The sequence below is a fragment of the Vanellus vanellus genome, assembly GCF_965231255.1.
Source record: "Vanellus vanellus genome assembly, chromosome: 15".
NCBI lineage: Eukaryota > Metazoa > Chordata > Aves > Charadriiformes > Charadriidae > Vanellus > Vanellus vanellus.
Window position 1 is genome coordinate 5,558,789 of NC_138920.1, and position 22,970 is coordinate 5,581,758.

A 22,970-nucleotide genomic window follows, 5' to 3' on the forward strand; every position below is an offset into this window, starting at 1 on the left:
CAGCTTGAGCACAGAAATTATGACATGAGCATCAGACCACGTGGAAGTGCCCAAAAGCAGAGATCCTGAGCTGCCCTAGCCTAACAAGTGACTGAGCCCCATTTCTAACTCTCTTCTCCGTGTGGGGAGGGACCACTTCCACAGCAGGCTTTGGGGCATTTCTTTTCTTCTTCTGCTCATTCCTGTAGCAGGAAAGCCCATTTCAGCAGAGCGCTCAGCGTACATCCACCCGCCTCCATCCTCATCACGCTCTCCTGGCTCTCCGTCAGCATCTGTCCTCCCCAGGCCTCGAAGAGCTTTGTGGGTCAACCGGTCTCCCTCAGCCCAAGTTGTCAGACCCACCTGGTTGCAAGGGAAGGATGATCCATATCCTCGTGGCCCAAGACAAGTCCAAAATTTGCATCCCTCCCCCCTTTGACGTAAAGCACGAGGGTGTTTGCCCTCCCCTGGGCGATGAGGTCCCCATCCCGCACTTCTGCCTTTCCCACGCTCCCGCAGGGGGGAGGGAAGGAGGACTTGGGGCTCCGGTCCCGTCCCGGCCCACGGACGGCTCTGCGGCGTGGCAACACTCCCCCTTAGTGGCAGGAACCGAGAATAAGCCCTCAGACCAAAAATAACTCTAATAAGGGACAAAATGATCTCCTGGCTCAACATGGGGCCAGCGGCTAATCCGGCTGCATTTCCACAGCGTGGTACTTACCACCGCCTTCTAAAAAAAGATGCCCGACAGCAAGAGGAGGGGAAAAAGGCTGGATGGGGCTTGGAGCAACCTGGTCTGGTGGGAGGTGTCCCTGCCCACGGCAGGGGGGTTGGAACTGGATGATCTTTAAAGTCCCTTCCAACCTAAACCATTCTAGGAGTGTATGATTTTCTTCCTTGCGAGGGAAGGATGCTGTGCGCACCCCTGAAGGCAGAGCAGGGTTGGGTTTGGAGTAGGGATTCAAGCTGCAGCCCAGCAGCCCCAGTCCGGGGGTAAGGCAGGCTTTCCACACCTTCCCTCTGCCAGGGCAGCCCAGGATCGCCGGCCGGGAAGGAGCCGTGGGGCAGGATACGGCCCCGGGGCAGGGAGGGCTCTGGAGACCCGTGGCTGCAGGGGTTATTAGGCAGAAATTAATCTGTAAAGAAAACTTAGCAACAGTTAGAGAAAATATCGATTTTGTGTTTGTCTGCTTCTGCAGGGCCTGAGAAATGGCAGATTTAGACATTAACTGGGGCTGTTTTGGCTTAATTCAAACCTCGATTTACACTAACCCTGGGAATAGACGAGTACATCAGCAGAATTGAATCTAAAATTGTTACTTTTTTTTTTTTTTTCACTGCTTCCTCTTATCTAGTCCTTTTGAGCAGATCTGACACCAATTTTGGCACCCATTACCTGCTGCACAATTACAGATAACAGGCTTTATTTTTACAGGGCTGCAGATTCTAATTTGATAGCGGAGTTTTTAGGCCAGCAGTCTGCCCGGACGGAGGCACTTGGCAGCACCATCCCCAGCCGCTCGCACCAGCACTGCCGCTGTGACAGCTTTACAAACGCAGGAGGGTAAAACACAGTTTTACACGCCAGGCTTTGCATCAGAGGTCCGGCTGCCGTAGCGAGGAGGGGAGCAGCGGGCAGGGAGGCAGCTTTGCTTGCCCGCAGGGTGGTGGTGAACATCAGCACAACGCGCTGGAGCATCTTCCCATCCAAAGCAAGAAGCTGCCCTGGGTCTTTGCCCGAAGTACAGCTGGGCACTGGGCTCTCCATCACAGGACGGATCCGAGTGCTTTCGGCAGCTCGGTGCCCCTGGACGAACTCAGGACAGGACAAACTGCATTTGCACCAAAAATAAAAGAAAGAGAAACTCACACCTTAAGAGGCATCACCGTACAACAGCGATGCAAGGCACCCCTTCCCCTGGGCTGGCTACCTCACTCGAAGCCAAAGCTTTGGGTGAGACTTCCAAAACCAAATGAAATTAAAAAAAAAAAAAAATCCCTAGAGGAGTTAGGAATGCAATTTCTATTTACTTTCCTACAACATCTGTCTGGTATTTTGAAAACAAACAACCAAACAAAAAAACCCCAAAACAAAACAAAAGAAACCAAGCCCCAATGCGTTTACAAATAAAACCCCTATAAGGTATTAAATATGCCTTTCACGAGCTATTAAGTCACTAGGTCGCAGATGATGGGTTTGACCACTGCCAACTATGCACGTACAAGCCAGACGCTGCCCATGGCAAGGGGGGGGTGACCCCATGCTTGTCCCCCAGGCACTTCTGCTGAGTCCTTTCACGGGGGGGGGGGGGGGGGGGGGGGGGGGGAAGAGGAGCCTATTAACTCCCTGAAATTTCTCTTTTCTAATGTTTTTCAAATGGAAACATTCATTTCCCAATCTGAACCTTTTGGTTTCCACAGCAAGATCTTTTCCCTGACCTCGTGCCATATTTTAATCTTTTATTATTCCATACTGGCAGAGGTGAAGAACTGCAGTTTTCTCATCCAGAAACAGTGGGGGCGGGTGGGGGAGAATTTTAAGTTTCCCAAGCTCAATTAGTTTCCAGCCCAGCTGCGGCCAGCTCTCAACACGAGTGTTCTCCATCTCTTGCAAAATCCAGGAGCTGGTCAGCTAATCCTCAGCAGGCATCTACCAGGCTAAAATTGTCCTTTGAATTTCCCAAACCTTTAAACCCACAGGTTAGAGTGTCAAAAAAAGCACATGGGAAATTTTACAAGGTTATTGCTTAGCAACAATAAATACCATAAGCAAAGGGGGGAGAGGAAACACTTTACTGCTCTGAATAATCCCCAGGGTCAAAGCATTTTTTGGTGAAGCAGAAGCCCCGGCCATCCACCTGGACCTCAGCATCCTCTTGCCCCCATCACAGGGTCCAACGCAACCTCCCTTCCTGCACCGAGCTATGATAAAGCTCATGAAACATCGTTGAGGCATAACCAACTCAAATTCAGCCACCAATGGGAAATCCATCTCTTATTTTGCCCCCAACACAGCACACCTGCAGCCCCAGAGGACGCACAGCCCGCTAAAGCTCACTGCTCCGTGCAGGAAGGCAGGAGGAGAGCAGGGATGGAGCAACCCGCCTGTGCATCCTCCACGGAGCGGAGATGGCTCCCAAACAGGGGCGCTTGGAAATGCTGGGGGCTGCGATGTTCCCGGTGCAGCCAACAGCCCTGCTGTAACATGGAATCACACCAACGCTCCGAGAGGACAAACCCACAGGATGCCCTCCACACACACCGCAGCCTGGAAACATCAGGCAGCGACAGGTTATGCTCAAACTCAAACCTCCATCACACCGCTAAGCAATTATTTATTGTTTCGTGCACTGCCATTCATAGGCTCATAGACTTATAGAATGATTTGTGTTGGAAGGGACCTTAAAGCTCATCTCATTCCACCCCCCCTGCCCTGGGCAGGGACACTTCCCACCAGCCCAGGTCCCTCCAAGCCCCATCCAACCCGGCCTTGAACACCTCCAGGGATGGGGCAGCCACAGCTTCTCTGGGCAACCTGCGCCAGGGGCTCACCACCCCCACAGTGAAACGTTTCTTCCTAATATCTCATCTAAATCTCCCCTCTTCCAGTTTGAAGCCATTCCCCCTCGTCCTATCGCTCCATGCCCTTGTAAAAAGTCCCTCCCCAGCTCTCCTGGAGCCCCTTTAGGGACTGGAAGGCCGCAATAAGGTCTCCCCAGAGCCTTCTCTTCTCCAGGCTGAACCCCCCCAACTCTCCCAGTCTGTCCTCCCAGCAGAGGGGCTCCAGCCCTCACAGCATCTTCACGGCCTCCTCTGGACCCGCTCCAACAGGTCCATGTCTTTCCCATGTTGGGGTCCCCAGGGCTGGATGCAGTACTCCAGGTGGGGTCTCACCAGAAATTCACTTTGCTCTACGCCATCGCATTAGTAACTAAGTCCTGTGCACTAGAAAGGTCAACGGGGCAAGCTTGGGTTGCGCTGGTCATTGCGACCAGGTTGGCAGTGTCTCCTGCCGCAGCCGCGGTGCTCAGCTGTGCCACCCCGGCACGAAGCCTCTGCATGGCAGCAGGCAAAGCACTTGCTTTACCAGGGCTGGTTTTGTCGGCCAGCCACGGGATGGGCTACATCACTTCAGCTGCACTTTTTTCTTTTTGTAGAACCACTAGTTTGGGTTGGAAGGCACCATTAAAGGCCACCGAGTCCACCCCCCCTGCCATAAGCAGGGTCATCTTCAATTAGATCAGGTCACTCAGAGCCCCTTCCAACCTGGACTTGGACTTTTCTTTCCTTTAGTTACAGGAAATACCCCAAAAATCCTTTATTCACCGTTTGCATCCCTCCGCGGCTGTGCGTAGGGACAAGTCCGGTGCCAAAAAGCCCCCTGCGAGCCACCTGCTGTTTGCACAGCTCTTTAGCAGAATTACCTGTGAAAACAAGATAAAACAGCTGTGAGGTCGCTCCAGCCAGCGGGAACAAGCCCAGCAGCCACGAGCCCTTTGAGGGACAGGTAGCAGCTCCCGGGCCACCGGCCGCGGGGCCCTGCAGGCTCAGCACCGCTCTGCCCTGCCGCTGCCCGCCCGCGCACCACCCAGCTCCATCCTGGAGGAAGCTTGCCAATAAAGAACCCTGAATGTCCTCTCTTTTTTCCCCCTTACCCCAATATTTTTGCACTCCCCAGCTTTTCCAGGCCTCGTCCCAGCTGGAAGCGACATCCCGCTGGCAGTCTGGGCACTGCCATGACCCAGGAGCTCCAGCTCTGCTATTCCCCTCCGGTCCCTGCTAAAATTCAATCCTTTTTCCACATCTGGATTCAAACAAGGGGTCATCTGTTGAGGAATGCAAAATACCAAAAGCAAATACAAAGTTTAATTTAAAGCAGCAACTCAGGGTTCCTGCAGCTTTCCAGCAAGCCGGGCCATGGGAGGAGGTTCCTCTCCCACACGGAAGAAGCTCCTGGGACTCTCTCATCCCGGCCTTTCATTCAAAGCCACCTTAAATTTCCAGGTTTATTTTTGTGAATGAGGGCTGTGCAGCCTGAGAGGGTGGCATTACTGCAGAGGCTTCAATGGGACAATGGTCAGGGCACAACTGGGGACACAGACTGCGGGGAGTCTCCAGCTCTAGCTCAGGGACTCCACAGCCACTGGGAAGTCCAACCTCAATGAGGTTTTTACTGGAAATAAAGCAGAGCATCTGAACTAAGGGAAAACAAAGCAAGTGTGGTGTGGCTGTGGTATTGGTTGGATGGCCACATCCAGAGGGTAGTGGTCACCAGCTCAATGTCCAGATGGAGATCAGTGACAAGTGGTGTCCCTCAGGGGTCTGTACTGGGACTAGTACTGTTTAAAGTCTTCACAAGTGACATGGACAGTGGGATCAAGTGCACTCTCAGCAAGTTTGCAGACAACAACAAGCTGAGTGGTGCGGTTGACACGCCTGAGGGACAGGATGCCATCCAGAGAGAACTGGACAAGCTCGAGAGGTGGGCCTGTGTGAACCTCATGAGGTTCAACAAGGCCGAGTGCAGGGTCTTGCACCTGGGATGGGGCAACCCCCAGTATCCATACAGGCTGGGGGATGAAGGGACAGAGAGCAGCCCTGCTGAGGATTGGTGGGTGAAAAGCTGGACATGAGCCAGCAATGTGTGCTGGCAGCCCAGAAAGCCAACCACATTCTGGGCTGCATCCCCAGCAGCATGGCCAGCAGGGCGACCGAGGGGATTCTGCCCGTCTGCTCTGCTCTGAAGAGACCTCACCTGGAGTGCTGCATCCAGCTCTGGAGCCCCCAACATCAGAAGGACACGGACCTGTTGGAGCGGGGCCAGAGGAGACCACAGAGATGCTGCGAGGGCTGGAGCCCCTCTGTTGGGAGGACAGGCTGAGAGAGTTGGGGGTGTTCAGCCTGGAGAAGAAGGCTCCAGGGAGACCTTATAGCAGCCTTCCAGTACTTAAAGACTTATAAGAAAGATGAGGACAGACTTTTTAGCAGGGCCTGTTGTGATAGGATAAGGGGTAATGGTTTTAAATTAAGAGAGGGAAGATTCAGACGAGATATAAGGGAGAAATTTTTTACACCGAGGGTGGTGAGACACTGACCCAGGTTGCCCAGAGAGGTGGTAGATGCCCCATCCCTGGAAACATTCCAAGGCAGGTTGGATGGGGCTCTGAGCAACCTGATCAAGTTGAAGATGTACCTGCCCATGGCAGGGGGTTGGACTAGATGGCCTTTAAAGGTCCCTTCCAACCCAAACCATTCTAGGATTCTAAGTGGGGCCCCCCACCTGCAGAGCAGTGCCTTTTCCCAAGTTCCAGGATAGCCAAGCAGGGCTGGTAACGTCCACACCAGAAGGAGCTCCATTTTCCAATTAAAAGCTAATTGTCTTCTTACTCATTAACCATGTCAGGGCTTACTTATTTTCCTTGGTATTTTTCTGCCCCTCAATCTTCCTTAATAAGCATGCTGCAATGCAGGACACCCGGCACTATCTGGATTTACAGCATCAGAGCAGCAGTTAATACTTCTCAGCCTCATAATCCTTTAATTTAGGGGCAGCTCCCAAACATATGTGCCAGGCTCACACACTGATTTATTCTCTGGTGGACACTGCCTGCTCAGGACTCCCAGCTCACATCGGCTCCGGGAAGGAAAAGAAAGTCTAGGCTTGGTTTTGTAGTGACCTAGCGCAGAACAGCCGAGCCCGCTAAAGCCCAAGCACAGAGGGATGGGGTTACGACGATTTCTCTTAAAATAACAACAGAATCGAAGCAGCTAAAGGCAGGCTTTCAGACAAGTGGTCCCAGCCGTCTTTCCAAAGCAAACATTGCAGTGCTGAGAAACAGAAATAAAAATGACTTCATGGATTTACTTTGGCCCAGAGCTTGTAGAAATGAAAAATGAGCTGGGTTTCGAAAACTCCCTTATTTCCCAGGATCCAAGGTTTTATTAACAAGTTTGTCAGTAAGGATTTTTTGACTCTATTTCCAATGCAAGCCACAACTTGAAAAATGAGATTTCTACAGCCCTGCTGTTTTTCCACCCTGAAAAGGGACTGCGGACACTGACCCCATTAAGAGGCACAGGGCTGAATGGACCCTCTCATTTGCACCTTCACTGCACGGCCACCCAGCCGGAGGCACATCTGCCACGATGGCTTTGGTGGCTCACAAAGGACAGCACATCACAGCACAGCCCTGAACAGAGCTCACCCAAAGAGCTGTTCGCGCGCTGGTCTAACCAGCGAGTTGCTCTTCACTTTTTCCAGTACCTTTCCAATTGCAAAAGTTAATAACACTGCTACAGTCGCCACGTTTCATCCTTGGCTATGTCAACACAGGACACCATGCTACTGTTATCGCACTGAAACAGCTACATGGATGCAGCTTTGGCCTCTGAAGGAAGAACAGAAGAGGCTCTGCTACATCACACCCTCCCAGTGCTGTTCTCCAGCCCACAGCTCTCCGCAGCCTCCATCCACTCCTGCAGCTTTGCAGAGGTCCCAGACTCGCTAAGCTCAAGCACACTGTGGCACTTTCCCATAAAGTACACAAAACCATTTCTAAACAGCTGATGAAACAACCAGCACGGGGGGGGGGGGGGGGGGGGGGAAACCGTCCCTTCTCCCCCCATGGTAAGAAGCTAAAAAGAATTTGGCAATTTTCCAGGAAAGAAAAGATCCCACATGAAAACCAGTGCTTTGCTGCATCTCGCCACCCCGGCACAGCGCTGCCTCCCTCCGAGCGTTGTGCGGCCCCGGGCAGAGTCAGAGTCTGAGAAACAGGGTGATGTTAGCACCATCGTTTATTTGAAGAGGGAGCACAGCCCTGGGGAGAGGCGCCTTCTGCTCCCCTTCCACAGCGTGGCAGTACAAACAGCCCTGCTGGGAGCAAACGGCCGGCTCTGAACACGGGTCACCCCAAAACACATCTCCCACGAGCATGCAACACCCTCCCTCTTCCTTGAGTGAGGGGGGGATGGCTCCATCCCCCAAGGAAAGCTGGAAGGGGAGACGCAAGACATGCAGGAACCTTCAAAAAAGCCATTACCAATGTACCAGAGCAGCCAGCACGAAATCCAGGCAGGCTGTGAGGCCGGTCTCCACCACCTGCTGCACACGCTGCTCCAAGGTGGAACACAGCTGCATGCTTCTACTTTTGCAGAACCCCGGTCTCGCAGAGAGAGGCCTTGCCGTTGGCTCTCCATCCCTCCCTCATTCGCCTTTCTGTAATGATCCCAAAACTTGCATTCCACACATTAGCCAGCAGTTAGCCCAATTTATTACAATATAGATCTACCTGGGAACGGAAGGAAAAAATCCACCCCCACACACCATGGCCTCGCAGAGGATAATTTTTCCTGTGGCTCCCCCTCCCCTTATAAAAAACCTTAAAAAATAAGATATATAAAAAAAGCAGAACAATCCTTCATGATAAGATTAAGGTCCTTGATGTGTGACTCTGTTTCAACATGCCCAAAAACTGTCGAGCTTTCTCCTGCATGAAGAGTTGGTCTCGGGTTCCACCACAGGCCACTGCTTTCCAAGCCCTGGTCATCTACAGAGGGAAAAGAAAACACATGTACAATACAGTTAAGGGAGAGGACAAACACAGTATCAATATCCTGTTTTAAAAGACTGCAAAAATAAATAAAACTCACAGCTATCTGCTACCCAAGGGAAATAAAACTTCAGACTTAGGAGCACCCATCTGGCAACCAGGAGGGACTTGCACACCACCAGTTACTCATCACAGCTGAAACGGTCGTTTCTAGCAAAGCGCGGTTACATTCAGTAGTTTCCCAGGCAAGTGCTCCATTTTTGGATGGCCCACATGCCCTTTCAGGGCTTTTTCTTACTTGGCTTGAGACAAAAACCCCAAAGCACAAACCCGATAAGGCTCCTTGTGCTAAAGAGATTCCAGAGGGATGGAAGGAATTCAAGAACACCTTTGGGGTTTATTCCCAAGCCAGTTCAATTCCTACAAGAGCTGCTCAGCCCCAGGTCTAGATTGGTCAAAGACCATCCTTAGCAGCAATTTGGTGCCTGTAGTTTCAGCGGGGCCCTGCAGCACACAGGAAAAGCTGAAAATTAGGTGAGCTTCAGCCACTGCATGCAAAAAGGGCTCCCATGAGGTGCCTTGGCACTCTACAAAAACCCCTGCAAATCCTCTGATAGATGCAGCCTGGAGATACACAGTGCCCTGGAATGGAAATACCCATTTCACATGCACTGCAAAACAACCAGAGCTTGAGCTTCAGCATTTGCTTACAGTAACACTGCCTCATGCAGCCACAGCACGGCTCCGGGACTGATTTAGGTTCAGCCCACAGCTGGGTGAGCTTCCTTAATAAGTAACTGCCACTGCTAGCAACACCAGTCCGGCACAATAAATCCTGAGAGCCCAGCAACACCACAAACAGCTCTGCTGTCTTTGCACAATGGGATTTCACTGCACACCTGTACTCTGTCACCATGCAAGCTGCCTTACTGTCACCTTCAAGTCGCACCCAAAGCTTTATTTATATGGGTCTATTAGCTCTCAGAGTAATACAACCCTGCCTAAGACAGGAGGAGAAATGGAAGTGTTTAAGTAGGGTTTATTTTGAGAAGGGGAAGGAATTACTCTGGCTGACGAGTACCTATTTGTCAGGAGAAAGAGCTTTCACAACAGACAGCTCTAATCCAGGGATGGCTGCAACTCTCCTTGCTGTAGTGTTTAGCAAAGGCTGAGCCAAGGCTGCTCAGTGAAGACAACATCCTATCTGGGTTCTTTCCGGGACCTGAAAAGACCCCGACACTCGCCCCCAGTTGCAGTTTCACCCCTGACCAAGGAGAGCATGTATTTCCATCTGCATTCAAGCTACCAGAGCGCTCCTATGACTTGGCCCAAGCAACTATCTGCAAAATCACTGCCCAAATCCCCTTCTCTAGGTCACACTGCCTTATAAAGCAGGAATACCCCTCTGCTAGTGCACTCACTGCAAACATACCAAATGGTGAAGATTTTAAGGAGAGCACAAGAAACCATTTATGCCCCAGAGTGCATTTGTAGGCTACTGTGACTCCAGCACAGCCCAGATGTGCTCCACAATGTGGAGCTGAGCAACAGGTATAGCTTTAACACCACCAACCTCAGCACAAGCTACAAAGGTGGTACACTATCAACTGGAGCTCTGTATTGCTGCCATGGATTCAGGTAAACCGCAGGATAAAGCCAGCCTATGCTGCCTATGGCACACAGCCTTCACCACACCCTAGAAACACCCTAATAATCACAGAGATGGGAAATACCTTTCTGTTTGGTATTTATACAGCACTTCACAGACTTGCTATGCACAGAGAAGCAAAAAAGATGAGCCTACTGTTGGCTGCTCAAGGAGGGCTCACCAGAAAAAGGAAAATTTGCTTCACTGCTGGGTCAACCCTCTAAATTCCCTGATGGACTGGGACAGGATATGGATTCCCATGAGGAAAATCTGGTGCCAAACAAGCAGGCCACAGCGCTGATCAGCCACAGGGCTTTGAGCTTTGAGCACCAGCAGAAGGGCAGGTTTGCAAAGAGACAGAAGGGAGCTGTAGAGTGACACTGCTGACTCAGCTCTCCAAACCTGGGTGCAAAGACAGCCCTAACAGCATATGGATGCTTATGCAGCAGTGTGCAGAGCTTCGTCCCCTTGCTCCTTCTCCCAAAGAGGGAGGAGGTCTGCACTACCAGCTAACCTTCTGACTAGGAAGGCAGAGGCTGCGGGGCTTACCGGTGCTGGTGGTCTGAAATGGCTTGGCATTTTTGTGTAGGACATTTTCTCCGGCTGCACTTGCACGAAGGCTCTGTTGAGCAAACCGCTGTCATTCTTCCTGCTAGAGGAGGAAAGGTTCAGGGACCTTGACAGGAAATTCAAAGGCTGCAAAGGGGAAATAAAGAAAAATATAAGGAAACAAGTTAATTTGCCCTAACAGTGCTGATACATGTCCTGGATAAGAGGCCAGCTAGCAAATCCAGCCCTTCATCCACAGCTGCAAGTGGCAAAGCTCTCTCTGCTGCTTTTTACAGCGTTTCTCTGGAGCAGAAGCCAGCTCCAACCCTGTTCTGAGCACAGTACCCCTCACCTGTGCTCTTTTGAAACAGACAGTCTTGGGGAGGGCAGGCATATTTTGCGTCATATCTTCATCCACAATATCCAGGGCCAGAGACTTCCGGACCTTCTTGATGGGACTCCTGCGCAACTAGGGGACATAGAAATACAAGTGTCAGCATGAATCAACCCGGTGAACTAATGCCCTAAGGGCTCAGGGTGCACACCAAGCCCACGCCATCCCAGGTCTGCACTGCACCAGGACCTCAGGAAGAAGATGTGCTACAGCCTTCCCCATCACAGGGCACAGCAGCTTCCAATGCTCTCCATCTGGCACCCAGAGCCACTGATTTAAAAGAGGAAGCCCCTTTCAGTAGGAAAGGAAGGCCACCAGGGCAACTGAGCCAAGAGACTTCGCATACCAGCCCACAGCTTTCTGGGAGCCAAACTTGCCACAGACACTCCAAGCATGCCGTGATTCTCTCCTGGGGGTTAGGGACAACACATCACCTAGCATGCACCAAGTTTAGTAAAAGCCAGGACACAGTTGGCAGTATTTTAAGCAGGCCTTAATCACAGGCATCTCTTGCTGATTAAAAGGCAGCAGCCACAAACAAAAAGAGGAAAAAAAAAAAAAAAAACACCACGAAACTTTTTGGCATCAACAGCAGGATGAACAAAACCAGCCAACACACCCCTCAACAGCACAGGGCAGCCCAGCAGCAGGTACTGGATGCAAAAAATCAGCTCACCCCTTGTTTCCTTTTCTGTTTCTCAGGCTTCACATCATCCTCTATGATAAGTTCAATGCCAGCTTCACTTCGGAGCACTTCTTTCAAGTCTTCTTCCAGGTGAGGAGTCTGGGGCTGGTGTGAAAAGGAGGACAGAGAGCACAAGAAAAAATTTGCATGCCGGGTAGACTCACTAGTTATTTCCCTCAATGGATAACAGAGCCGGGGGAGCCCACAGAAGCTTACAGTGGGTGGATGAACATGAGAAACTCTTATCAACTGAACCTCAAATGTGCCATCAAGAGACCAGCATGCACAGAAGGCCTGGGATACTGGAAACTGCCATGCCCACAACAGCCGGGTTAAGAGACCCAGTTGCACAGGGATGCTTAGGTAGATCATTTCCTTGCTCTTCCTCAAGGTCATCAGGAACCAAGCACTGCAGCCTGATTAAAGGGCACTTTTGGGAATTTTTAGCTGGTTTACAGAGGAGCTAGAAGTCCTGTGGCTACTTACCATGACATATTCACCATGATAATGTCCCCTTCATCCCTCCCACCTCAGCCTAACACTACCAAACTGGACTTTGTTATGGCAGAGATCTAACAGCTGGCTCCCAGCTCCACTGCAACCTACCCCACATCCCATTATCATTCATTGTTTCTGCCACCAGTAAGCAGCAGAGCTGCCCAATACTTACCAGAGGCCTAATTGGTCCATATTTCTCCAGGGCATTTTTGAAAGGTGTGGGGGTGTGAGGAGTGTTATCCACCACATACTTCTGATCTGGTGTGACAAACCTGGCAGCAGAGAGTGGGAAAAACAAAGAATCAGACATGCTGCAACCCACACAAAGTAACCCCCATCCTCCTGAACCCTCTCATTACATGAGCCACCTGCAGAGTCTCATGTGGTGGCAGCAGAAGCCACCTGCCTGGCTGGACTGTGCCTGGGGTGCGAGCAGGGCAAACAGGCACAGAGGAGTCTTTAGCAGGGAAAACGTCCTTCAGACATGCCAGCTATGCCACTCCACCCTGCCAGCTGCCAAGCACGCTCATCAGAAAGCAGTACAGCACCTCTGACCCAGGCAACGTGAAGCTCTGCAGGCCAACCCTACTCTGCAATGTTTCCACTGGCGGAGCTGCTCAGACCCAGCCTGGGCTTGTGACAGTCGCAACTGGAACAGTGTAAGTCTGGATGCAAATGCACTTGGAGCAGCCAAGCCAGCTTGCACTGCTTGGACATGGGAGCTGCTCTGGGCCAGGCCAACAACAGAGTAGTTTTGCTAGCACAGCCAGCACCCCCAAACACTGTGCTGCTACAGTCTGCCAGCAAAACACAGCCTGTGCAGACCACCCTTTCTCACCCGCCCGGTACAGCAACTTGGGTAATCAACGCCCTGGACTGCCCCTCAGCTCAGGCAAAGCAGAGGGTGCAGAGCTGAAGGGATGAATCTGAACTCTTGAGAAAATCAAATCCCTTCCCTGCTGGCGCGGGGCTCACAGCACAGCACTGTTTCCCAGACAGAGATATGCACAGAAGGCAACAGCCCACCCAGCAGCTGACCACAACAATGGTCACACGGCTGCAGCCTCAGTCAGATGGGACACTTGTTCTCTGCAGCTCAGAGAGGAACTGTCTTTGGGAAACACTGATTTAAGGAAATCCCCAGCCTGCCCTGCCCCCCTCAGTACTTCCAGTACACATACTGGGGGAAGTATATTTTAATTGGACCAGACCCCTGCATGGAAAAGGACCTTGGTCTGGTGGGGATGCGGGAGGAGGAAGAAAAGACTTACGCTGAGTTCTTCTGGAGCAGAGGGGTCTTGTCCCTGTGCAGAGGGGTTGTGACTATCACCTTCTGACTGCACACAGGTGTGGAGGTCAGAGACGGGTTCTCCAGTTCTAGTGTATCTTGTTTGGTCCAAAAGTTTAAGAACTGCACAGCACAGGAAAGAAAGAGAAGACACTAAGTCTCAAGCATCCCAGTATAGTATCACAAGTCATTACTTTTTCCTAAATATGGGGGAAAACCTGAGTAGGGACAATCCTCCCATACTGAGTGGCACAAGAGGGATCTGTCTGAGTATAAACCAGGTTGACTCTTAAAGACTCAGAGTCCTGTACATCAACACACATGTGAAAGTTGCCAGAAGGTGCCTCACACCTATAAAGGTTATTCACTTCCCATAAGGGATGAGCTGATACAACTACAACCAGCTACAGGGTGGGAGAGAAGTCTCTCCTTGCACTGGTCCAGATAAGGCCAAGTAGAATGGTGAAGGAGAGGTAACACCAGCCCACCAAAGGTCTATTCTGACCTCAGGTTGGCAAATGTGAAGGAAGTCCATCTAACACAACAGCATACAAGTTAACAGATTTTGCACTGATCTGTCTTCAGCCTAAACTGTGAGAAAAATGACAAACTGTCTCATCTATGCTAGGATTTTACTTCACAACAACTAGTAAGCGACAACTTTACTCCCGTAAGGAATGAGGTTTGTAGCCTCAAGAGAATCGGGAGAGAAGAGCTGTGTGTTACATCCACTGATAGTGGAAGCTCAGCCTGAGAGGCAGGATGGGCCGTCTGCCTTCTCAGATTCGCTCCAGGCCTTCCAGCCTTTTACACTCTGCAGAGCTGCACATTTCAGGTCCCACTCCGATTTCCCAGTTCTCACTGGCCTTGCATTCAAGGTCCACCTGAACCTGGGTGTCAGACTGTCCTGTAGTGTTCTCTCATGTGCCACCCAGGGCTGCAGAAACAGCAGAAATAAAGGCCTGGAAGGCATGGGTAGACAGCGTCTGAACAACGGAGAGCTGTGGGAACTGTGCTGGAGAATGCAGCAGCCTTTATTCTGTTTTATAGACAGAACTCCACCACATCAATATAAGAGACACCAGTGGGTTTGAACACCACAGTGCTCCAAGATGATGTATGTGGGAGACCATGTGTGGACATGTGTGCGTACACTGTAGGAGTCATGACAAAGGCTGAAATATCGAGTCCCTTTTGCAATTAAGACAAGCCCAGGAGCATTTTCCTAAGCACAGCAACTCGGAGATCTGCACAAGGCATGTGCTGCCAAGCCTGCCTTCGTGACTTAACTGGAAAGAAACAGGGAAAGCCACTTTTCACTGTTGCCACTCTGCTATCCACAGCTGGGGCAGTAATACCCTGGGGACAGAATCATTGTGCTCTCCAGAGTTGCTGCAGTGGACAAGCACATAGATCTGCAGTGGTGTTCCTCCTAGCAAGCACATGCCCTGCCCATCACACAGGGTAGCTGGGCTTCCCCAGAGGCAGACACAGGCTGCTGTTCCCACAGGAAGGACATCGCTGAAGACAAGTGGTGCCAAAACCCAGCTCTGTGCCATGTTTTAGCAGACCTGCACCCTGTACACTTGCACTGCCTCTTTCAAGGGAGGAGAAACACAAAGGTGGCAGAGCTGATGGGAATACATGGCATTAAGGCAAGCAGATAGAGCACTAACATGCTTATTAGGTCATGACCAAGCCCAAGCAGAGGAGTGCAGACCAAGCTCTGCCATTGCTCCATACCTGAGATGGAGAGAAGGGCAGTGTCTTGACAGGGGTGCTCTTGGGCGTCATGCTGTTGCAGGAGTCAAGGAAGGAAAGGCTGGTGCTGGTGGCGTTCTCTGTGACGGGGGAGAGGGAGATCTTCCTCTTCTTCTGCCTCTTCAGCACAGAGGGCGGCGTGCCAAAGCTCACATCTGCGTGCGGAGAGATGGGGATGAGCTCCCCCTTGCTGCTCTTGCTCAGGTCAGAGATGGTGTGGCCATCCAAGCGGTACTCAGTCACATTGGGCAGGGACGGCAGTGGCTTGCTGGGGGTTTGCCTCACCGGGCTGTTGCTGCTACTGCTGCTGCCAGCGGAGGGTTCCTCAGGCAAGTCAAATTGAGTGAGATCACACCACCCATCCGGGTCCTACACACAAGGGAAACCATCAGAAGCAGCACAGGAAGGAAAGCTGAGCAGCCAACTGGTGCAGATGCAGAGATGAACTGGGAGGTGAAATAAGTGGGTGTGTGAGACTGCACTGGATTTTACAAGGAGCCTGGCTAAAGGAGAGCTCAAGCCCTCCTCCCTTCTGCTGCCAGCACAGCTGAGAACCGGACCAGGGAACTGACCCAGCTGAAAGCTGCTGCTTGTGTGTACGGCAGATTTTTCTGTTCACGGAAGGTTGGTTTCCCAGTTCAGTTCACAGCACAGCTGCACAAACAGCTGCACCCCGGCACAGAGAGGACAAAAAAAGCAGCTGCGGATAGGTCTGGGGACAGGGGCTGAATGAAGCAACTGTCACCAACACCAAACCACAGTCTTGGGCACATCAAAACAGTTGGACACAGGACTCTGCTGCAACATGCAGTGCTAGAAGCAGATTAAAAATAATCAGACCAGTTCAGAGATCAGCTGCTTCACAGCTCAACCCCACCAATAACCAAAGTACCATACAAGCAGGCCCCTAAGGGCCCACAGATGGGCCTTTAAGCCTTGGGCACAGACTCTGTCCTCCTATACACATGCAAAGTGCATCCTTCACAGATAATCAGCTCATAACCTCTTCAGGCAGGGTGGGGGCTGCAGTGACATTTCACGCTGATGGCGGCAAAGTGCTCTGTTGATTCTAGCCAGCCTCCTGCTCTGGCATGCATCCATCACCCTGGGGACCTCAGCACTACTTGACTGTCCCAAAATTACTAGTTACAGTGAAGCTACCTCCACTGAAAGCAAATGGTGACGGCATCCTAGTGTGAAGGGGTCTGTCCTGCATACTACAAGTGTGCCTGGCCTATTCCCAGTCTGTCCTGTCTTGTCCCATCCCGTCCTGTCTTGTCCCATCCCGTCCTGTCTTGTCCCATCCCGTCCCATCCCATCCCATCCCATCCCATCCCATCCCATCCCATCCCATCCCATCCCATCCCATCCCATCCCATCCCATCCCATCCCATCCCATCCCATCCCATCCCATCCCATCCCATCCCAGAACAGGAGGGAAAGGAAAGCTCATGAGCATGGGCCTGAACTATTATGAAAGGGAGAGCTGGGGACACTCTGGCTGATAAAAGTAGACTTCAGATCAGGTTTGGCAGCATCTACAGCATCCTACACCAGCAGAGCCCCTGCACAAGGACACCCACTAGTGGAATTTTTAAGCCCAGAGCCATACTGGCAGAGCTGGAAAGGCCTAATCCAGCCCTGGAAAAGAGAGGGTGGGAAGTCGCAAGCCAGTGACAGACCCAGCCTTCCTCAGGATGCCCATGGTGACGAGCAAGGGGACCCAGTAAATTCACTCAAGGGAAACGGGTGGGGATCAGTATCCCTACGTTAGCTGGAGGAGTAAGGGTCTGTTACTTACAGATTCAATCATGTCCAGAGCTTCATTGAAGGCTGGCACGGATGTTGGGTACAAATAATTGGCAGCTTCGACGACCCATTTGTATGGCGATGTGACAAATGAAGTGGCATCCTCAGGCACCGCATCATCTGGGGTCCCTTCAGTGTTATGCTCTGCCAGTTCAGCAGCTGGCAGCTCCGAGGGTAACTCCTGCACACCCGTCACTTCCTCGTCACTGACATCTTCTTCCTTTATTTCAGAGATATTGACTGGCCAGTTTGGTAGGACAGTCTTTGCGCAAACAAAGAAAGTCCAGCCATTAGTAGAAACCAAGGGAACAATGTCAAGTCCTGGGGACAAAAAGCAAGAGTCCCTGGACACATTCAGCTCCGCCTGCTCTCCTACCTGCCGTTCAGTTTGTTTCACATCCCCATTCTCCCTCACTTCTCTGTCCCATACACCATCCGAGCAGGAGTCCATGCAACATATCAAGCACAGGACTGTTTAACTGAAGATTTCACTTAACAGTATCCCAGGAAAAAGTTGAATGAAGGCTGAGCAGGTAGCACTAATTCTGCGTTTCCTACTTTCCAAGAGCCTGCCTTTGAAAACTACATGCTTTCTTCACAAAAAAATAAATGGGTGTACCTCCCATGCTTCCTTTTTTAGAGGAAAGGAACACAATACCTCTTCACCATGCCCCCCACACTGTCTAAATCAGCCTCCTTCTCCCACCAGTAACAGCACAACGGAGCCAAAAAAATCTTCAGTCTCCAAGACAGACCTGATGCTGGGATTGGCAAGATAAAAGCACTAGCAGACTGCTGTACTCCACCTGGATAGCACACTTGGGTTCACATTACATCTCTAGCTCCTGGAGGGAGAGAACTCCCAAGGGTCAATGTCTTTGAGAAGACTGATGGAAGGCACAGACTGTCTATGTAGACACCAGGCTGTGGCAAAGGCAGCGTTAGAGGCAGCAGAAGGGTGGATGAACAGCTCTGATATGCATTAGCAGAGCAGGGGACTGACCCAGCTGCCTGCTGCAAATGTGCTGGTGCAGTACCTGGCTCCCAGCTCTTGTTTGACTTTGGCTCTCCTTGTCATCCACCTCCACGAGCAAGTATAGTGACTTGGACTTCTTAGTTTCATTGAGGAAGCCTCCTGTGTCCACCTTCCGCTTGATGGTGGAGTTCCAGTGATTCTTCACAGCATTGTCAGTCCTGCAGAGAAAGCCGAAGGAAATAGAAATCACCAATTACAGCAGCTTTAAAGCACAGCTAACAGCTCCTACATGCTCTCGAGCCCCATCCTGTGAGCTCAACACATGGTTCTCCACAGGCCACCAGCACCAGCAAGCAAAGAGGTCCTACCTCCCAGGCAGAAGCTTGGCAATCTCTGCCCAACGATTCCCCAGGACCTTGTGGGCCTCAAAAATGATGCGATCCTCCTCCTCTGTCCACGAGGACTTCTTCACCTCAGGGTTCAGGTGGTTATGCCAGCGTTCCCGGCACTGCTTCCCTAACCGCCCTTTCAGGTGCTTGGCTATTAGCGTCCACTGTTTGGTGCCATATTTTTTAACCAGTTCAATTACCTTTGAAGAGAGCAAGAGGGAAATAAGAAAATGGAATAAAGAAGGGGAAGGTCAATAGAGTCATCTTGAGGCTTTGCACTTCACTTCTACTGGGACCAGGTAAGGGCAAACAGAAAAAGGACCCTTAGGAGAAAATGCTGGAGGGATCCAGCACTGATAATCACATGTACCAACACTTGTGAAAGCAACGATTAAGCCAAATTTCTGAAAGAGGCTGTTCCCATGCAGACATTTTGCCAGATGGCACCTTGAATGCAGAGGACCACTTACAGAAGATGGGGTGCAGACTGGTAGGCGCACCAGGGGCAGAGGGGCACAGATTTAGAAACACATGCCTGTTTCTGAGCAAAGGCCAAGTCCCACATGCTCCAAGACTCCTCTGCCCTTCCTCCTACCGAGGACCTGGCCCCATGACAACAGTTCACATAAGCTCTGCGCTAGTCTGACAAACAGTACTCACTTAAGAGCCATCCACTGTGCCACTTCCCCTTCACCCAGGGCTTTGCCACTTCTGTCTGAGGCTCTATGAAAATTCTTCTGGGCAGGGAATCTGTTCGAGCCTCTGCAATAGGGTCCATAGCAGCGTTGGGACAAAACAATCTACTGTCTGAAACGTGCAGCCCACCAAAATCTTAAGAGGGCAGGCTGGAGGGTTCTCACAGAGCATTTCTACCCTGACCAGCTGCACTCAGCTGAAAGGTGCGAGTAGCCAGGCGATGCTCACAGTGCTCTTAGCCTGTAAGAAGTGTCCCTACCACAGACTGCCATCTATCAAGCACAAAGAGACCAAAGACACCAAACTGAGGCACAGGCACAGGAGTTGAAGCGCTTGCAGGGCAAAGCGATGTGCAGTGTCAGGAGGAGAAAGCTGGAGCCCAGGCTGGCCAGGATGGCAGTGGGCATTGTGACTGGGTAGGCTGACAGAGTCAGAACGTGCAAAGGGAAGGGGAAAGCAAGCAGCTATTGCTCTGCTGTAGGAAGCTGGAAGGACATCATGATAAGCTTCCTTAGGATGTGCTTGACATAACACACAGATGGGAGGCAAAAGGGACCGTAACAGCCTGTAATGGGACCAAAAGGGAAAGTATTGGGGGAGCAGAAGTGTTAGAGAGAATCTGACAAACTAGCAAATTTTCAGTGGAAAACCTTAGTAAAAGTTGGAATTCATTACAACTTTTCTTAAATACATCAAGATGACTCTATCTGAGCTGGTCCTTCTCAGCTCATTCTCAAATTAGCAGATAAACAGGCTCACAGAAGTCACGATTCATCTAGTCAACCTCAGACATCCACTTCAGCCTGTCTACTGTGGCACAGGAAATGCCAGTTTTATTTTTCTCTTGGGTCAACACGGCCAGGTCAGGTGGAGATCTGCCAGCAGGCAGATGAATTAATTCCCTTTTCTGCTCTCTCCCTTGGCAGTCTACTGTAGCAGTACTGTGTGAAAGGGAGAAGGCATTTAGCTAAAGAGGCCTAAACCTGCTTCTGCTCATCATGACCATGGCTGCATTAGTGAGCTCAGAACAGGCCACTGCTGCTTTCACAGGTATCCACCACTGGAAAGAACTACCCAAGGGTCTGACGCCTCCATCCCCTCTGCAGACAGTCACAGTCCAATGCTCAGATTGCCCCAACTCACCTTTTGGTCCTCCTCTTTGGTCCAAGGGCCCTTAACTAAGTCTGGATTCAACACCCTCAGCCACCGGTACTGACACTGCTGATCGCTGCGGTTCTAGGAAAGGAATCAGAGTAGCCGTGAGTTAGACCAGAGGCTCCAAAAGCCCCTATAGCAACAGAGTCCCCACACGCACAAGCTGTCCCACAGAAAACCTACAGAAGCATATAGAGAATACAGATTAGGGAACTTAGCACAGAAAACAGGGACAGAAACCTCAATTCCTCATCCCAGCTCCAACAGACTTCCCTTTGAAAAGTCCTCTATGCAAGAAGGATGTCTCCCTGCCCTGAAGGAGCACCATTTCATAGCCTGGAGCTGCAGTCACAGAACAGAGTTCCACTGTACAAGGTGCTTCACAGACACAGAGAACCAGCACACTGAGTGCAAGAAGCAACGTGCAAACACCACAATTCCCAACTGGGCAAGGGGTCACTTACAGGAAAGTGACTGGCCAGGAACTTCCAGTCATTCTGCCCGTAATGTCTTACTAACATCTTCAGCTGCTCATCCTGCAAAGAACAAAGAAATCCACTTTCACATACACTGAGGCAACACAAGCCACAGGCACCCCTGGGCTGACAGCATGAAGAGAACAAGCTAGATATTTTTAACTGTCAAGAAGAGGTTTTTTGGCATTCTGCATTCAGGGTAGGAAGGTAACTCACACCATCCTTTAGCAGCACTCCAGTGTATGGAGCCCAACTGGAACAGACCATTTGTTTCTGGGCTCTGTGCTAGGGCAAGCTCGTACAGTGACTACAAAATAAGAGCTCAGCTCTGTCCCAGTATAATCTGGTTCAAAACCTGTGGGCAAGGCTACCTGCTTATCCAGTCCCAGTACACCCCTGACCAGACAGTCCATCTCCCAGCTCAGCCACTGCTTTTGCCTGGCCAAGAAAGCTGACTGGTTTAAGTGTATCACCACTAGCCCGGTGGTCCACTGTCTTTCAGTGTTCCTTGGCTCTACAGCATTTCTTTCATGAAACCTGCAATGGCTCAGGTTTGCCGGCTCTTGCAGCTCACAAAAAGCCTGCTAAAGGTGTCCTTGCTTGTGTGCTCTGGCTGGGCTAACAGAAGCATGAAGTAATTCCCTGCCCAACACAAGACCGAGGCTTTAATCTCTGCACAAAGACCACCTTGCTCAGTGTTTAGACCCCAGGGACCCAGGGAAGACAGGACATCTTATAGTTTTCAAACAGAACAATGATGGAAGAACTGGGAGGAGGGAAGAGAATATCCCAATTAATTTCAGGCTCTCAGCCAGGACGACTAAGCCACGATCAAAACAGTCTCAACACTCCCTGCTTTTGCTACAGAAAAGGGAGGACATTTCCACTGCACGATTCAGCTTGCTGGAGGCCTCAGCCATCCTCTGGAACTCCTCTTTGCTCACAAGATTGCTGCAGGCTGTGGATGCCTCACGCAGGGCTCACATGCTTAAGCTAAAGTGGTTGGAGCTCTTGCTCTCCAGGCTACACTTCAAATGCCCCTGAAGCTCCCAGCCTCATCAGCTCACACCAGCAAAACAGACACATGGTCTTCTCCAGCAGCAAGACAGCAGGAGGTGGTATGGTGGCCAGTGGGAGATGGCTGGGGTGGAGGCACCCAAGCTCCGGTGCCATGCCAGAGGCCTACCCCAAAGCACTGTTCTCAGCCAGTGCCACTCTCACCTCTTCCTGTGTCCACTTGACTTTGCACCGCCCGTCCCGCTGCTCCGGCACATCCGAGTCGGTATCCTGGCAATGCAGCTCATCCTGGTCCTCACTAGACATGAATAAATGAAGGATATAATTTCCACCTCTGATAAAAACGCAGCAGAGGGAGCAACCTCCACCTGGTAGAGCAGACCTCCAGAGAGCAACCTGCACCGTGTGGAGCAGTGCTCCGGTTCTACCCTCTTCCAGCGCTGGACCCTGACACCTCACAGACATTCCTTCAGGCACCCTATGTTTAAAGGGGTCCCTCAGCTTTGGGCTCCCGGTGCACGCTAGCAATTTTTATGCTGCCGAGAGCGGGGGAAGGGGCGTTCATCTTGATTTCTGCTCCCTTCTGTCCCCGCGGGAGGACTCTGTGTCTCGGGACTGGCACCATTTCCCCGCTTTACAGCTCACCAGTTTCCCGGGTTGCTGGGGTAAAGAGAAGGGACGGGAGAAGCACCCAGAAGCCGTCCGGCGACTGCCGGGAGCGCGGCCCCGACGAGCTCGGCCCATCACCCGGCCCGGACCCCCCCGACCTGCCCGCTCCCCCCCCGCTGCTCCCCAGCGGGCAAAGCCAGGCCCGCGCCCAGCTCCCGGGTGGGAGCAAGCAGAGCCCTTAGAGCGGGGCCCCGCGGAGCCCGGGGGTGCGGGGCCGCGGCCCTGCCCGCCGTCCCGCTAACCGGCCGGAGAGCGGGAACGGGCCGTCCGGGGCGTGGGGCGGCCGCGCAGGGGAAATGCGCCTCCAGGGAGTCCCCGATGCTGCCCCGCAGCCCCCCCCCCTTTGCCCGTCGGGAAGGCGCGGGGCCGGCAGACGAAGCCCCCGCGGCGGCAGGGTCAGCACTCACCCACGGCTGCGGCGCGCCATGG

At 51.8% G+C, this 22,970-nt stretch overlaps 1 protein-coding gene across 2 annotated transcripts; it reads right to left on the reverse strand.

Moving 5' to 3' along the window:
* Positions 1–7,766: 7,766 nt before the first annotated feature.
* MYBL2 (MYB proto-oncogene like 2) lies at positions 7,767–22,328 on the reverse strand. 2 transcript variants are annotated; one of them, XM_082491307.1, is made up of 13 exons: positions 22,077–22,328; positions 20,844–20,915; positions 20,368–20,460; positions 18,508–18,728; positions 18,201–18,357; positions 17,156–17,383; positions 15,337–15,723; positions 13,577–13,716; positions 12,478–12,577; positions 11,799–11,912; positions 11,081–11,197; positions 10,729–10,875; positions 7,767–8,528 (listed from the first exon to the last, which is right to left on the reverse strand). In XM_082491307.1, the coding sequence occupies exons 1-13, from the start codon at positions 22,176–22,178 to the stop codon at positions 8,400–8,402; spliced, it is 2,007 nt and encodes a 668-aa protein (XP_082347433.1). In that variant the 5' UTR covers positions 22,179–22,328; the 3' UTR covers positions 7,767–8,399. The 2 variants fall into 2 exon arrangements, with proteins under 2 accessions (XP_082347433.1, XP_082347432.1); XM_082491306.1 differs by having other exon boundaries at positions 17,156–17,425.
* Between the last annotated feature and the right edge of the window lie 642 nt (positions 22,329–22,970).